Below are 17,550 nucleotides of genomic sequence, written 5' to 3'. Positions count from 1 at the left end.
TAAGCAACTGTATGAATTCTGTTCTGTAGTAAGTCTGTTCCTGCTCATCATTCATTATTGAGAAAATCCATGCTAAAGTATTGTATAACATTAAATATTGAATATATAAATCCGACTATATAAAAAAAGTAGTTTACATTTTAGGGGTGGGGGGGGGTGTTGTATATGAGCTATTGCACAACAGCCTACTTGGGGTTAAGACACCAGTGATGATCTTCAGCACAAGGAACCCATTAAGAATCAATACTGTACAGGTGACAGTGGTCTGAAGTGGGGGTCTCCTGCAGATCATGGAGGGCCTACCGTCTTCTGGTTTACAGTCCTACAGCATCAATTAACCCGTTTTCTCCAACCCAGAACGTTGTGTGTGTTCCGATTGCAAAAAGTGTGCAATGTGACCTGCCTGAATTTGTGATTTATTGATTGATTCATTTGGATGAATGCACTCAGGATTTTCAGAAAGATCATACCTGTACATGTAACAATACCACATGTACAGAGTGTAATGTTGCTGGTGTCAAGCTGATGATCCAATGTATGTTGCTTAGAGCATTTAATCAGCAGCTGTGGACACTTTGTGGACAGTACGTTAGAGCTTCTTAATAACATCCTGTGTGCAAACGGGTTTTCTCCTTTTGTATTAATCTTCCATATTGCCATGCTGGTTAACGTTTGCCAGTTGCATTTCTTGAATTGTCCAGTTAGACCTTAGGTGTGATCAAATGTATTGCAACTTCCTTTGTACTGGAATTCCTACAGATTGTGGTATGAGCTCCCAGAAAGCATGTTAAAACGATGGCATCTTCCACGTTTTTCACTTCACTCAGCTTTTTTCATGCATTTGCAGCACCTTCTTGCTATTGTTCCTAGCCTTTTATCAGGCACTATCACTGGTTTTTCATATTTTCTTTGCTTTATCTTCATGGAAGGGATTCCTAGATTACTGTGACAGGAACCGTGACCGATACAATTCAGTGTGGTTCACTCTTGTAGCATTGCAACACGGGACTCTTAAGAGGTTTTATAAATCTAAAATAAAAGACACAGAGTCAAGCATTAAAGTCAAACTTTAAACTTTATGTTAATTTCTAATATACATAAAATCCAAAAGTATGAGTATGGATTGCCCTTTTAGGATTTAAGTCCATATTTCCCTGTAAACAAAGATCTCTGAAAAGAAGGAAAATATAAGAATATAAGAATTTTCACAATGGAGCTCATAATGACAGTACTGCATTAATTAAATATAAGAATCTGAATAGAAACAAGTCTTAACAGTGTTGTAATATTCACTGCTCAGTTAAAAAGCTAAAGAAAATACAATCTCCCCCTACAAATAAGCAAACTAAATCCTCTTGTAGACATACAGACAAAATGTAATGCGAATTCTATGCGGTACTCCTTTTTGACTTGGTTGTGGTCTTCCGAGTTATCCAGGATAATTATGCTGGGGAATGTATAGCTGTATTTCATCTTCCTGGCTTTAGTTAGCTACTCCTGAAGTCAGGTGTGGGCCCAGAAGAAATCAGTCATTTAACCCACCACCTAGAAAACCCACTATTTTGTGATGGTATTGGGTTGAGTTTGAAATTTTCACATCGGCATTGTTGTTTTTATTTAATGCAGGCCTTGATGAGTAAAAGCATGCCAGAGTTTTAAGATCAGAAATAATGCGGAGGTTATTGGTTCAGATGATCTTGGATTGAGAACTGAAGTGCTAGTGTTAATGCAGACCAGATCTTTGGCAATGTCCTAAGGCTTCTGCAGGCCTGCAAAAGGATCAAAGTGTGGGAACACAACAATGTGTTGTATCACATTTAACACGGTATATAAATACATCTGAATATAACTTTTTTTGATATGATGCTGTCCTGTTATTTTTGGGGAAACCACACCACCATGGCCTGTGGGATAGCACAAGACTTTCACATACTGAGAGTGCAAGATATATCCCCAGCCTTCCATTTGGTATGAAGATGCCCTGTGTTCTGCCTTCACTCTTCCTCAGTGAGAAAAGGAGCACCAGTGAGTGAGATAGCACCCAGGCTTGCTTGAGCTGGTGATGAGCGGTCCTTATCCAGTAGAACTAACCCAAATGATGAAACACTAGCTAGCCTACACTCAGATTTGAAAAGGGTGGACCTTTTCAGTTTTTTCCAAATGTTTGCATCAGTACTTGCTTGACATATGATAATATGAAATTTCATAGTTTCAAAGTTACACAGCTCTGCCTATCGTATCCTATTGCTTTCTAGGTCCTTACTACATTTCTCAGATCTGAAGAAGCTGGCTTTGACAGTTCTTACTTTAGATGCAGCAAGAGATGCAATGGGCTAGGAAGTGGTAATGTGGTTCTCCATGCAGCAAGAGTATAGGTGACAAAATGCCATAGCTGTCCATCCTTTTTCTGACTTAAAACTCCACTCTTTTTTTTTTACCCTTGAAAATCAGGCTGAAGGAACATTATGCTGCCTTATGCTAGTGTATTATCCTGTTATAGATGCTGCCAAATGCCAAATCCCAGGTGGCTTTGTAACCCCTCTTGTAAATAAATGATATATGCATAATAGTTATAGAGAAAATATAAACTAAGATGAAGTAACTTCAACATAATAGGAGTGAAATTGTTTCCACTGAGTTTGTGAACAGAAATTCATGCTTTGTTGATGGTAGTTCAGTTTTGAACTACTATTAAAACAAGGGCCTATCTCAAAACGCACGGTTTCAAATCAGATTATGAGGAAAGACTCTCTCTTTAATGTATTTTTCCCTTCTCACATAATCCGAGAACTCCGATATTCAGTGCAAAGCATTGGAGGTTACACAGTATTTTTAGCACCAGACGACCTACTTACGAGTATCCTGTTCTGTCTGCTAAGGGCTGCTTATTTAAAGAACCGAAAAAGAAAAGCAATTAATGAGATTGTGGATTGGTCTAAATTACCCCCCACACACACCCCCTTCCCTGTGAATACTGCCGATTCTCCTGTCAGAGATGTCTGGGGAACTGATTGTATTTGCTGTCCTATACCTAAGATTTGCCTTGAGCTGTTTTTATTTGCACAGTGTTGCGATGTCCGAGTAGAAAAACAGCAGTGGGTCAAGTCATTCAAATAACCCAGATGGTTATGGAGAGCTATGGCCATTACTGGATGCCTTCATTCTTCATCAGAGGTGTTTTGATCCAGAGAGTAGACCATAAACATAATGTCTGGATGGGTGGGCACCAAGGGGTGTCCTGGTTTCACAATCTCAAAGCCCAGATAGTGGAAAGTCCTTGTGATAGGCACTGCAAGAGACAGTAAAATAAAGACAATTCACTACAGTGTCAGGCTATGATAATGAGAACCAAATTATGTAATTTATTGAAGAAACAACCATGTAATGAGAACAGTACAAGTTGTTTTAGAAACTGCAAACGAGAACGTTTGTAACAATGATTCTCCTTAGTTCCAAGGTTCTCAACTGACATTACAAGTGAATACGATCTCATGGCTCAAGCTTTCTTTATTGCAAAGGCAGAATACAGTACAGAATAAAATCACTTACATCGATCTTCCCTGCTTTTTTTAAACCACAGGAACACATAACTGACTTTCAGCTTCTCTTCAGCAAACTCCAGTAATGCGGTCAACCTGCCACAGAGAGACAGACAGAGCAGGAGTGAGAGAAATGACACACCAGTCTCCTAAAAAGAACACTTATCATAGCTATAGTTTCACCTTTCTTCAAACTCCCGTTTCTAAAACCATCCTCTTTGCCAGTATTCTAAACATACACTTGATCCAAAATCAGCAGTTGTGTGGCAGATACGAATTTAAGACCTCTTCCACAAACAATGTGTACCCTCACAACACACTACATTGATACAGTAACTTTTTTATTTTTCTCCTGAAATGTTTTTCAGCTTTAGTATTTCAATGCTTAGCAAAAAACTGTTCTCCCACAGGAAAATGCAGAGATTTTTGGGCAGTTCTTGTAGTGGCCAAAGAGAGTGATTCAAATTCCTCTTGACTAAACGGATATACTGTATAAAGGAAAACCTTACATCTCTGACTGATCATTTATTCTTTCTGCTACTTAAAACAGTTTTAATATAATTGTCTACTGCTTTTGGTAATCCTGCTACACACATCTTTACTAGTATAAAAAATGAGTTACTCATGATGTACATTACAAAGGGATGGAGTTCAACAGACTGCAAAGGAACAGGTAAAGGTTTATTCCATGGAGGAAAGAAATCACATTTCGGCTGTGGAGCCTTCTTTGGGTTTTTTTTTATCTAATCGCTACCTGAGCTGCACGTTTGCCGGGTCTTCTGTTCAAGAAGAAAGAGAAATGTAGCACAAACTTACCCCTCCTTACTTCCTTCTGGAAGTGCCCCATCTGCAATTTCTAGAAAGAGGCTGCCCCCAGAGAGGACGGCCTCCCAGCAGCAAACCCGCGTCTCCGTCAGCTGGTACTGGAAGTGGAGGAGAGGGGGTGTACCATTCACTGAAGCAGTCTGTGTTACTGTGAGCCTGTCGTCCTGGGGAAAGACGGAAGAAACCAAATACTATTGCTACCTTTACAGACCCATAGTGCTTTGAAGTTTTATTCAGTCAGCATTATCACCCTGCTTTCTGCACTTTACCTATAAAAAAAAATAATCTTCCTGTCCCATGCCATTAAGATTCTTTAAGAGGCTAGCAAATCATTTATTAACTGCATTCATGTTGTGCTTTTCATTTCAAAGGCTTCTTAAATAAAGCACTTAAACAGAGCCCCACGTCATGCACTACAGGAGTGATTTGCTGCAACAGCTGAATTAAGGGAGAACCTCATGTAGGACAGACTGTGGAAGCGCCCAGTGGAATTTAGCCAGGACACTTCCTACTCCCCTGCGCTTGCGGGAATTCCTGTAGGCTCTTTAGCAAGGTTTTGTGTGAAATACAAAAAATGTGCATCCTGAGGGAAAATTGCCACCTACTGGTCTACAAACACCACTCCCAGCAGTAAGCTTTTTCCTTGGTGGGACCCTCTCCCAGTACTTCTGAGACCTAGCGAGGTATGGGCTAGCCTTTAAGGCAGCAAATTAAGTGAGCTGAGCTAGAGGTCATTGCTATTAAGTACAGTTATATAACCTTTGTGCATAAATAAAAAAAAGGCTGAAGTAGTTCAAGTAGGGAGCTGCGTCAGCATGCGTAGGCTGCAAAGGAACAAGTAAAAGGTTTATTCCCTGCTGAAAAGAAGAAAGGAAACAATTTCGTCTGTGGAGCCTTCTTCAGGTATGAGGGTCTGCTCACACCCGAAGAAGGCTCCACAGCCGAAACGTTTCCTTTTTTCCCCCCACCCTCTTTTCAGCATGGAATAAACCTTTACTTGTTCCTTTACATAAAAAATGGTAGAGGACTGGGTATTTTCAAATGGCTGCTTTTCTTGTATTTCACTGGAATGTAATAGTAAGATTTAAAAATGATTTTCTTTATTACACAAAAATAACATGATTATTCTTTTAAATCCTGTTTTTCTTTCCACATTCTTAAGAGTAGCTGCTTTTGGTCATAAACCAGAAATGAGTGCAGAATAACATTTGCAGGTTGACAGACAATACCAGTGATACTTTTGAAGAGAATAGTACTGCTTTGATAGCCAGCTCTTTCAGGTGTAAGGATGATAATAGTCCAGATATTAATGATCTGTCTGATCCTAACCCGCTTAGCTCTAGGACTGTCTCGTACTTATTAACATTCATCAATAAGAGCAGGCAAGCAGACAAAGGTGACATTTCCAAACAAAACAGCCTCAATTAGCATTCATTTATCAGGAGATAACCCAGGTGGAAGCTTACGTTCCTTTTAAATGCAAAATTGAGCCGTAAAATGGTGAACTCCGTTTCAACTACAAAATAGATAGCATTAACTATATTATTCCACTTCATTCCTGCTGGAAAGAGCTGTTAGCCAAAATATTCCTCTAAATTCTGTTCAGTTAAGGTGGACCTTTTTCTGCACTCAAGTAAAATCATCAGTGCTTCAATTAACATGGAGGATATAAAGAAGGACTACACGAGATGTTCTACATTTTGCAGAGCCAATAGAATAAAGAATATTTTGGCATATTGTGAACTGCCCTTGAATAGGTTGTAAAAAAAAAATATCTTCATTCTGCTATTCTACACGTCTGGTAATACGACATTCTCTTGCATCTGGAAGTTAGTATGTACATAACTCCAAAACCTTGCCAAGAAGTCTCTGCTGAAGATTTGCCACTTTAAATGTGTTAATTTTTAATTCCATTTTCCCTGCTGAATGAAGAACTGTTTTACTACTTATTCATAAAAATAAAAAGCAATTCTGCTGACACTGATGACTTGTAAGGATTAGTGCTTGATAGTGAGAAATCCCAGGTTAAAGACATGAGGCACTTTGATCGGACGAGCCTGGCATGAAGTCATTCTGGGCCTTACCTTATGTAGGAGCACAGTGAGAGAGTGATCCCTGCCAGTCCCTCGCCCACCCGGGATCTTCAGTAGTGGGTGAGGGGCATCAGGAGCACCACAGAGGCCCTGGAGCCTGGTGCCTGGTGCAGTGAAGCTTGGAGCTCGTTAATGAAGTACTGCAGGGAGACAAAAAGAAAGGGGGCTGTAAGCAACACATTACAGCAGCATGTTATAATCTAGAGATTCATGGACAGATTCAGAAATGCCCCAAGATGTCTTGTTAAATTAAAGAAGATCAACTTAAGTAAAGAAAACAGTAGGAAGGGCTTTTCCGAGGAAGTACCACGTTCCACTTCCTTTCCCCAATACAAGGATTAACAGGCCTTCAACTGCTCCACTAAAACTCCCATCTGCCTGGTCTACAGTGGCATGATCCCAAGACTTGACCTACACTGGATCTCCACATTCTGGCGGAGGCTCAGCTGCATGATTGTGCCCTCTGTGCAAAGTGATTCCCATAGTGCCTGTCCTCACTGAAGTACCCACTGATGAAGGGCACAGCTGGTGACCACTTGTCAAATATGTCTAGTTTTTTTTATCTTGAGAGTGATGTCATGGCGTCACTGTCATAATGCCACGACGGAACAAAGAGTTTGGTAAAGCTGAAACTTTCCATCACCTGGACTGCTGATGCTTTGTGTATTTTATTCATTTTACTTTGTGCAATAAATCAAGTTAAAGTAAATAAATTACCTTCAACCATCATTAAACCAATCACTGCCATTTGACATGCCTACTTCTTAGGCACTCAGTTGGATTAGTTCCTTTGAGTACATCTTTTTAATCTACTTCTAAGTATCCATTATAACTGAGATGCTCATCACTCATATTGCCAAGCCTGCCAAATAGCCATGGTCATTTTGATGGAGCAGTTAGTGGCACTCTTCTGCCTAGAACAGAAAGTCCTAACTCATGTTAAACCACCCCACTATGGTGACCAGGGACATATTTCTGTAGGAGGTGCAGTCCTTCAGATAAGACAAGGTGCCGACTACTTTGACATTAAAGACCCCATGAAACTATTCAAAGGAGTGAGGGTGTGACCACCATTATAGACAAATTCCACCCTGAGCCCAAGTATAGTCTACCCTTCATTTAACCAGTAAAGCAATATTTTGCTTCTATACCTGGGCTGCTGCTTGTGCATAATGGCTTTTGTGCATCACCCAGGTACAAGTTGCACATTAGCTGTAGACAAAGTGGACACCCTCCTATATGTAAAATGCTTCATAAAAGCAAGAAATTAAATATGAACCAAAATAGAAAAAGAAATTGGGTAACGGCACAATGGACATATTTGACAGAAATATGTATCTTACATGCACCTACCTACATTTTTTAAGATTCAATCAAGGTGTCGAATCTGGCTTTCCCATCCTACTGTCTGCATTTGCTTGCATGGCTTGTGAACTTGTGCTACAGCTTTAAAAATACAGAGGATGTGACGTTCTGGAGGACAGCCAGAGGTGGGTGTTTGCATCACAAATAATCACCTGATCATGTCTGTTCTGTAAACACAGCCACAAATAGCACAGTGGTTGAGAGCACAAGTCTGGCTCTCAGGTTACAGTGCAGAGGTTTTTGTCTATTGCAGCACTCAGAAGCGCAATACTCCCTTTATTTGCAAGATAAGCTAATTGCGTCTCTCTTCGTGCAGCTACCGGCGTCCAGATACATTTGCTCTTTAAATTCCAGAAGTCCCTTTTGATTGTTAAGTTTCATATTCAGGGCAGGTTGATGCAACCTTCAGCAACAGTGATGACAGACCAAATTCCTAGCTCTAGGATTTCCTGGTTGGCTGATAGACAGTAGTTTTAATTTGAATGCAAGAAGCAAAAGTGGAAAAAGGTAAAACTACGACAAATCTGGGAAGAAAAACTTCAGCTTTTTATCCCTCATCATGAATAAAAACACTGTGCATTTATGGATGAGTAACAACCCTGGATGAGGCCAGATGGCATTGCAAACCGCCATTATAATTACTGTACTGCATTAATTTTACAAATCTGTTCCATATTCACAATGTTGTAGAGGTCCTTGTTAAAGGACAACAGTACAAAGTAGATATCTACTACTGAACGGTTTCACATACCTTAAACATCTCCAGCTAAACACCAGCAAGACCAAAGAAATGGTCATGGACTTTGGAGGAATAAGTCTCCACTGAACCCCGTTTCCATCCAGAGTGAGGATATAGAGGGGGTGAAGTCCTACAAGTATTTAGGGGTACACCTGGATGATAAGCTGGAGTGGTCTGGTAACACTGACGCCCTGTACAAGAAAGGTCAGAGCCGTCTCTTTTCTTAGGAGACTCAGGTCCTTTGGTGTGTGTGGAACATTGCTACACATTTTTTATGAATCAGTGGTGGCAGCGGCCATCTTCTACGCTGTTGTGCGCTGGGGCAGCAGCATCATGACATGAGATGCAAATAGGTTCAAGAAACTTGTCAAGAAGGCTGGCTCTGTGTTGGGGATGAGCCTTGACCCCCTGGAGCTGGTGGCTGAGAGGAGAATGCTGACCAAGCTCACAGCCATCATGAACAACATCTCTCATCTGCTTCATGGGACTGTTACTGGGCAGCGGAGCACTTTTAGCAACAGACTGCTCCGGCTACGATGTTCAAGGGAACATTTCCGCAGGTCTTTCCTCCCGGCGGCTATCAACGTGTATAACGCTGCCCTAAGCTAGGACCGTTAGCCCTTCATGTGCTCGTCTATGGACAGCATGTTGCTCCATTATACTTTTGGATAATCAATCTGTGTCACTGACTACATGAACTTCTGCGTAGACAACACCATCCCTACCATAGAAGTACACTCCTTTTCCAATAACAAACCCTGGATCACCAGCGACTTTAAGGCTCTTCTGAATGAAGAGAAGAGAGCCTTTAGGAGGGGGGATAAGGAAGAGGTCAAGCGTGTACAGAGGGAACTAAAGCAGAAGTTAAGAGAGCAAGGACGCCTCCAGGAGGAAGGTAGAGGACAAGCTGCAAAGGAATAAGGTGAGGGATGTATGGAGCAGCATGAGAGAGATCACTGGCTTCAAACAGGCTGGGGGTGCAACAGAGGGGAACCTGGAGATGGCCAATGAGTTAAACCAGTTTTTTGACAGGTTTGATTCAGGGCCCTCTGTGGCTCAACACCCATCCTCCCACAGCCACATGCTCCCTAACCCTTCACAGCTGCGACTGCCCAACACCTCCTCCATCCCCCCCACAATCATGGCCGCCTACAGCTACAACCCCCGACAGCTACTCACCCCGCCATCCCCCACAGCTGCCACTCTCCAACACCTCCGCCATTAACACCTGCAGCACTGAAAGCACTATGAGCACCATCCCCCAGGCCAGGCTGACCAGGTGAAGAGGGAGCTGAAGAGGCTGCACCAGGGTAAGGCCACAGGACCAGACATCTGTCCCAGAGTTCTTAGGGCTTGTGCTGATCAGCTGAGTGGAGTGCTCCAGCAACTGTTCAACCTGAGCCTGCGCTTGGAGAAAGTCCCTTTGCTCTGGAAGACATCATGCCTGGTCCCAGTACCAAAGAAAGGGTGCCCCTCTGTCCTCAATGACTACAGACCAGTTGCACTGACTTCTCACGTCATGAAGACACTGGAGAGGCTGGTCTTATCCCACCTGAAACCCCTGGTTAGCTCATCACTGGACACCCTACAGTTCGCCTACCAGCCCAGTGTTGGTGTGGAGGATGCAATCATCTACATGCTGCAAAGAACCTACTCACACCTGGACAGGGCTGGCAACACCATAAGGATTATGTTTTTTGACTTCTCCAGTGCCTTCAATACTATCCAGCCCTTACTTCTAAGGAGGAAGCTGAAGGAGATGCAAGTCGATGCCTCCATGATCTTATGGATCACCGACTACCTGACAGGCAGACCACAGTCTGAGAGACTTCAAAACCGTGTGTCTGAACAGGTAGTAAGTAACACAGGGGCTCCTCAGGGGACGGTTCTTTCTCCGTTCCTCTTCACCCTCTATACCTAAGACTTTAAATACAACTCAAAGTCATGCCACCTGCAGAAGTTCTCAGATGACTCTGCAATTGTGGGATGTATCAAGGGTGGGCAGGAGGAAGAGTACAGAGGACTGGTCAGCAGCTTTGTGGAGTGGTGTGGGGAGAACCACCTGCAATTGAATGTAGCAAAGACTAGGGAGTTGGTGATAGACTTCAGGAGGAAGAGGGTCCAACCTACTATGGTCTACATCCATGGGAGTGGCGTGGAAATGGTGGACTCGTACAAGTACCTGGGAGTGCACATTGACGTTAGACTGGAATGGTCTAAGAACATCGAGGCCATTTACAAGAAAGGTCAGAGCCAACTTTACTTCTTGAGGAGGCTCAGGTCCTTCAATGTGTGTAGTAAGATGCTACATATGTTCTATCAGTCGGTTGTGGCGAGCGCCATTTTCTACGTTGTGGTATGCTGGGGCTCTGGGATTAGAGCAGTGGATTCCAACAGGCTGAACAAGCTCATCAGGAGAGCGAGCTCTGTCATTGGGTCAGTGGGATTTGAGTATCATCTGTAAAAACCAGATATTTAAATGTCCTTTTCTCAAAAGGAATCATGAACATAGGTGCTTAGTGAATTGAATCAGTTTTATTAAAATTAAAATATTTTAAATGTTTCTGTGATTGCTACAAAACCTTAACATATGTGGCCTTGGAATAAAGAAATGTTTTCGCTTTCACCCAGTACAAAAAACACTTAACTGCTGGGGTGTGGGAAACCTGATCCAGGTCTTCATAAATTATCAGTATGCATTTATTAAAATGCAGAAAAGAATTAGATAATACAGTAAGAACATTTAAGACTTCAGATTTTTAAATAAACCTTTAGTGACCTTATACTTTTTTTTTTGCACTCTTTTGTCAGTAAATCTTACTAAATCAGCATTTTACACTTCAGGTCTTCAGTACTGGAGTCAAGGTCATTTTCAAGCAAGCATCTTTTATAGCTCAATATTCTTTTTGCTCTGCATTACCAAGGCAAAGGTGGTACTGCAGGACATCTGCAAAGACTTCAAATGAAATGCCACCTTGTTTTGTAAAGCAAAACCAAGGACCTCTGACATTCCCAGCGCCCTGGCTGTGTTATTCTTATCCGGGCCGATCCAGTTCTCCGGCAGCCCCCCTCGGAATGCGAGCTCATTCCGAGGGGGACTTGGGCAGACCCCACTCCTACAGGGTCAGGCTGTGGCTTTTAAACAGAGAAGCAGTGGGGGAATTAGGTCAGGGCACATAACATTTAAGGGTGTAAATATCCCCTTGTGAACATGATCCCAGCATTCAATTTAGCTCAGAAGATGAAAAGCTACAGAGAGTTAGAATGTATTTTGAACCTGACAATAATATTGACTGGTATCAATAATTCTAATCGCATGCATTTACCACTCGCTCAAAAATATATACAAGTTGGCCATGTACAAGCATCCCCCCCCCCCATGAGAGATCATACAAACCTCCGTTAAATTCCTACTCTTTTCTAGATTTTTTTTTTATTAGCCTCCTTATCTAAATGGTGCCCTATAGAAAAAGGATGAATATAGATTATCAAGATGTGTAGCTGCAATGCAGCAAATACAATATCAGCTGCACTTCAACACTTTTAGTGCTAGTGTATCGATTTAAAAGACTGCCCAGGAAACCCTATGACATTTTATAAAAACATTATCCTTGAGCTGACGTTTTGAACAACGTTTGGCAGCCCAACATGGATAAATTCTCCCTTTAATAATGGATTTTTGTCTGAAGAAAAGCTGACACTGTGTGTGCGCAATTGGCAGATATTCAAAGAACACAAACGCTTTAACAGGAAGCATGGTGTCTTTGAACAGAAAAGCTTTACCACAACTCAGATGTAATTCAAGGTGAAGCACTACATAAAATTTAAGCCTCTGAATACAAATGACCATAGATCCCAAGACATTCTGCACATTTTTTAGTAATGTGCACTGTTGCAATAAACTGGCTGATTAAGGATTGCTAAACATTTGAAAGCTACCAAGTGTCTTGCTTATTCACATTGTTAGTAGCAGAATTTCATATTAAAGAGATAATAAGAGTAACAGCCAAAGAAAGTCAAATTAGCCATTTTATTAATTACCCCTTCACCTCACATAAAAAGGATTTTCTGCTGTTTGAAAATTACAAGTAATAAAAGCTCCTTCGTTCAAGGCGTCCCCATAAATGTTCTTCAGCAGGGTTTTAGATCTACTGCTGTGTTAATACCTCAGTTAGTGCAGCATGGATTGTCACATATGTGGCAGTAATTTCAGAAACTGAAGCAGTCTTCCTTAAATCCCAGCTACAGTCCGGGACAGGTCACTCAGTCCTGGCCTGGATTCATTTCTCTCAGCCCTTGCTGACTTTTCTACCAGGTGACCTACCCTCTTTGAGAGGATATCCTTTGGTATTATCTACCAGAGGATGCATAGTGTTCCAGCACCTTTTATTGAGTTCTGGCATTTATACAAGTATGTTCGAATCGAATGGTACTTGCCCACAATGTCTCAGGCCTCATCGCTAAAGTGGTCTGTGCCCTTCTAAATGAACAATGCAGCCAACACCTCCAAATGCTAACCGAGTTGAACAATGATAAAGAAAAAGCCTTAAGGAAGAATAGATATTTTATTGATCCCGTGAGGGAAATTGCAGTGCAACAGCAACTGAACAGACAACACAGCCACAGTGTAACGAATGATACAATAATAATTCAACACAATCAGTACAGTGAGAAGTGCACTAAAAGAGTTACTCACAGTCCAGAACAAACAAGAACAAATAAAAAGTGTGATTGCAATCAGTTTTATTTAGAACTTATGCAAACCTCCCAACCCTAAAGCTTACAGGCTGCAATCAAAATGCAACTTCTCTAATATTCAAGTCTTGTTTTATTATGTTTGAAATAAACTATATTACTCATTGTCAACTTGTGGAGGTTTCAGCTTAAAACAAAGCTGAAGGTTCACATCAAGGGTTCTGAGCTGAATGTTAAAATGCACTGCCTCACTTACGAGTGTCCATGACACCTTGATGAATCTTGACCCAAGCCACACGTACACACTGTGCTCACAGAGCTTGGGCAGGCACCTTTTCACACATTGAGTGTAACCAGATGTTGCTAGTTTTTGTAGAGGTTTTTTTTCTTTGTCCTCTATTACAGAAAACCACATTCCTTACTAACTAAATTTCGTAATCTGTGCAGAATGCATGTCCAAGACAAGATAATTATCCTGCTACATACCAGGGGATCACAGTCTAAGTACCCTACTGTCACAGCAAAAACTGATTTATACATTTCAAGTTGCACAAGTCCTCTTCCCACTTTTACAAATCATAAGTATTTCCCTTTAAACAATCTCTGCAGCAGGGCTCCTTTGCATTAGCTGAGTAATCTTTTGTCCCGACTCATTAAGAAGCCGGTCCATGACATAACATCTTCCATCCCATCTCCAGGACGGAATGCCTTATTGAACTAGAAAAGCCGCAGCTGCATAATGGTTTTCTAATTGGGGGCAGTATGGTACCTCCAGCCTCCCCTGACAGATGCAGCTGACGGGGCTGCACTGTGCTTCTCAGCTGATCAAAGGGCTTCGATAGAAGCCTTCACATGGGCTGCCGACAGAAGGCTCTTGTCTTGTGCAGTCTGAAATCTGCCATGTCCAGACACAAACACTCAAGCGGTGCAACTAACCTCCCTTCCTTTGTTTTTTCGCTCGTTCCCCCTTTTTTTAAAAAAGGGTTTACTTCTGTGACTTCTTGCAACAAAAATAAAATGCAAGTGAAGAATGGTACTGTTAATTTGCTCAAACTGGTCATGGTGAGAGAGGGGAGGAAAAAAAACTGAATTCACACAGAAACCTTTAATATAAGAATCTTTGCATTTTAACATCCTTCACTGGACTGCAGTTTGTTATGTTAATTCAAGGTCCATATACAATGTCCTTAGAGATTGAGTGTGAGGACTACAGTTGCTTCAGAGTTAATTTGTATATCACATATAACAATGCCCCACTGCTCATTGAGATCAGCATTATCGTTTGAAGAGTCTGGAAGACTGTTGCACAACATGGTTTGACAATAAAATATCAAACACTTCGCTTCATATTATATTTCAGCTTTGGCAAGATTAGAGTGTCAACCCCGTTTCTAAGGAACCAGTGTAATAAGCAGCATGTTCAGGATAAAGTAGCTGGGCTGCCTGACTAGTTTTATACGGGGTTTTGGTTTGTATGAAGGAAGCAATACAAAGAGACTAGATGAGAACATTTGCACATAACATTTAAAAAGCACTTTTTCATAATCACTCTTCCCAATTTGGACTTTGGATGACGTGCTGCGTCAGAATTATCCTTGAAGTGGCACAATATGATGTTTTGTCCACCTACTGTTCCACTCCATGCAAAAATCAAATCATTACATTGCTAAACCAGGGGGATGATCATGTTGGCATGTGACAATCATTTGAATCATTTGACTATGCCAAACTTTTTTTAATCAATCAGTGCTTAAAGTATTGAGCAGGCATGCTAGAAAAAAAAGCAAAAACAACTAGGGGATCAACATTTTAACACAAAATTAAACAAAAACAAAATTAGCAATGGACAGACTCTGAAAATAATTACTTCCATATAAGTAATGGAGAGGTATGACAAAAATATATGCGGGTCAACTGCTCTTTGTGGAGGAAGAGGGCAAGTAGTTGTCAAGTTAAAGAGGCTTGAAAAAACAAATTATTGATCTTCTTTAGACTTAAAGTTTTAGTTACTGAATTACAGTAACTGCACATTGAGTCCTGAAATCAAGACTAATAAAGATAATGTAAGAAAAAAAAGTTAAATCAATCAATCCAAAAAACCACTGCACTAGTATTTGGATTCACTGTGGCTGTAGGCATATTCTGAGACATCTTGGCTGTTAATATGACTCATAACATTGTAGTGTTGGACAGATATCGGGCCTTTGCTACTTTTTTTAATAAGCAAGATGTGGCTTTTGGTGGCAGTGTGCACAACATATTAATCCCCTTAATGATGTAAAGGCTTAACAACATGGACTACAGGTGGAATGTTCACCAATATTAATGTGGGCTTTATTTAAATTGGAGCAAGAACTTCACATTACATTACACTGGCAGGTCACGTTTTAAGCGAAAGCTGTTGAATGTGTGTGTATTGTGCGCTGTTCAGGTTTGTGTACCAAAACCACAAATGAAGACAATCAGCAGCACTCAATTATCCATGAATATGACAAACTCAGCTTCCCCTTATAAACAATGCAACCGGGAGTGTGGATGTAAACTCCTCCCAAAACAGTCAAAAATGATTAGTATACAGCGCTGAATTCAACTATTAAAAGTGACATACTGTAGTAGCAACACCTGTTTATCTCCTGTATGAATCTACTTTAAAGGCTACAACTATCAAGACTCGCAAGCTCTAGTAGTCTAGACCCGAGGCCGATTTCCTTAAGCCTCATACAGAGTCACCCATTAATGACATCGTAAACAAATGATCCAACAGGCTGTGCAAGTTCGGCATTGTTATGATGTAATAGGTGAATAAGGTATCGCTTCCGCTGTCGGTGTTTGCTGAAAATCAGATTAAAAACACCATCCTGATTCCCTTTTCTCATTATTTACAAGACGTAGCGTGTGTATGAAGTGCAGTGTATATTAATAGCTATGAAGAGGTTACAAAATTCACATCCCTTTTTAAAATATTTCAGAACATTAGAATATTGAATTAGAACAGACGGAATACACGGATTAAGACCGGAAATGTTTTCTTGGAAATTTCAGAACTGCTGAGCACAGGCCAAAACATTGTGTTCCCACTATGAATCAGTAAAGTGCACGACTCGGCGATTTCGTTGCTGTTCTTGGTTGCTGGCCACAACCATCTACGACACCATATTAAAATAAACAAAAAAACTCCCCGAGTTGCCAAAAACGAAGAAGATAAAAATAACATATTGCAATAAAACAAATTACAACAGGCACTGCATGCGTCTGTTCACGTATTTGTCTAACGTTTAAATCAATACGTTGTACATTACTAGCGACAGTTGTTTTTTTTCTATGCTTTTCCAGTAAGTTCTATAGAGCACCTAAACTTCACCTCAGATCACGCTTTACAACAGACTCTGAAAATGTTCGTTAAATCCCGTAAGCAGTCAATTTAAAAGGAAGCTGTATGTTGCAGATGTTTATTTTATCGCGCTTTTAATGAGCAATTATATGTAAATCAACAAAAGCTGTATCAACAGAACCCTTATTACAAATAACGTATACTGCACTTCAATGCAAGACCATGCTGACTTGTCTTCTGTCTAAAGCCCTAATAAGAACACACTTGACCTTAATAAATAGCATTCCGTAAAACCACAGTAATCGGAAGATGCAAAGCATGTTGTTAACGGTGGAGAGCGATTATGCCTTACCTTTCTTCGGTATTTATCATGGTCGCCCCCGGAAGACTGAAATCTAAATTATATCCTTTGAAACAACCAAAGCAGTGACTATTTAATAAGAGCTCAACAGAGCAGTTCACCATCCGTAAGACGTCTGATGGGTGAAATGTTCCCAGCTCGCCTCCGTCTCTCGTCTCCAGTCGAGAAGCCACAACAACCCCACAGCCCCGGTGCGAGAGCGCTCCGCCTGGGGGTATTTAAACCCCACGGCCTGCGGAATCATGGGTAAGAACCAGGAAGCCGGCTCGGAGTGAGGCGAGCGCTCCCAGACTTCCGTTTCTCGTTCGCGATCTTCTGCTGTGTGGTTTTTGGTTTTTCGTGTTGAACAGGTTTGACTGATTACTTGTCAACACAACAATGTACAGTACCACCAGTAGTCCGCGTTTAAGGGTTGTTCTTTTCATTTGTCCGAGTTGTATTACCCCCCCCCCCCGCAAAGGCAAACATTAAATTACTGTAAGATACCCAATACTGTCTAGAGAGGTTTATTTTTCATTAATCTTACTAGATCTGTGTTAGCTAGTTTTTTGGTGTGGGATGTTTTGCCCCACGTCGTCTTTTTTATGCTCTAAAGGTATATC

General features: G+C 41.2%; 1 protein-coding gene across 1 annotated transcript; it reads right to left on the bottom strand.

Annotated features, from left to right (window-relative positions):
* Positions 1-1,056: 1,056 nt before the first annotated feature.
* On the bottom strand, positions 1,057-7,628 carry oaz2a (ornithine decarboxylase antizyme 2a). Its single transcript, XM_088641858.1, is given in 6 exon segments — positions 1,057-3,289; positions 3,550-3,635; positions 4,356-4,528; positions 6,449-6,529; positions 6,531-6,597; positions 7,609-7,628. Coding segments are annotated over 6 exon segments (558 nt in total). The 3' UTR covers positions 1,057-3,158.
* Positions 7,629-17,550: the final 9,922 nt, after the last annotated feature.

Source organism: Lepisosteus platostomus, chromosome 7 (assembly GCF_059453375.1).
Source record: "Lepisosteus platostomus isolate fLepPlt1 chromosome 7, fLepPlt1.hap1, whole genome shotgun sequence".
Classification (NCBI taxonomy): domain Eukaryota; kingdom Metazoa; phylum Chordata; class Actinopteri; order Semionotiformes; family Lepisosteidae; genus Lepisosteus; species Lepisosteus platostomus.
Note: the sequence above shows the minus strand (reverse complement) of the source record. Positions and strands in the feature narration are given on the sequence as shown.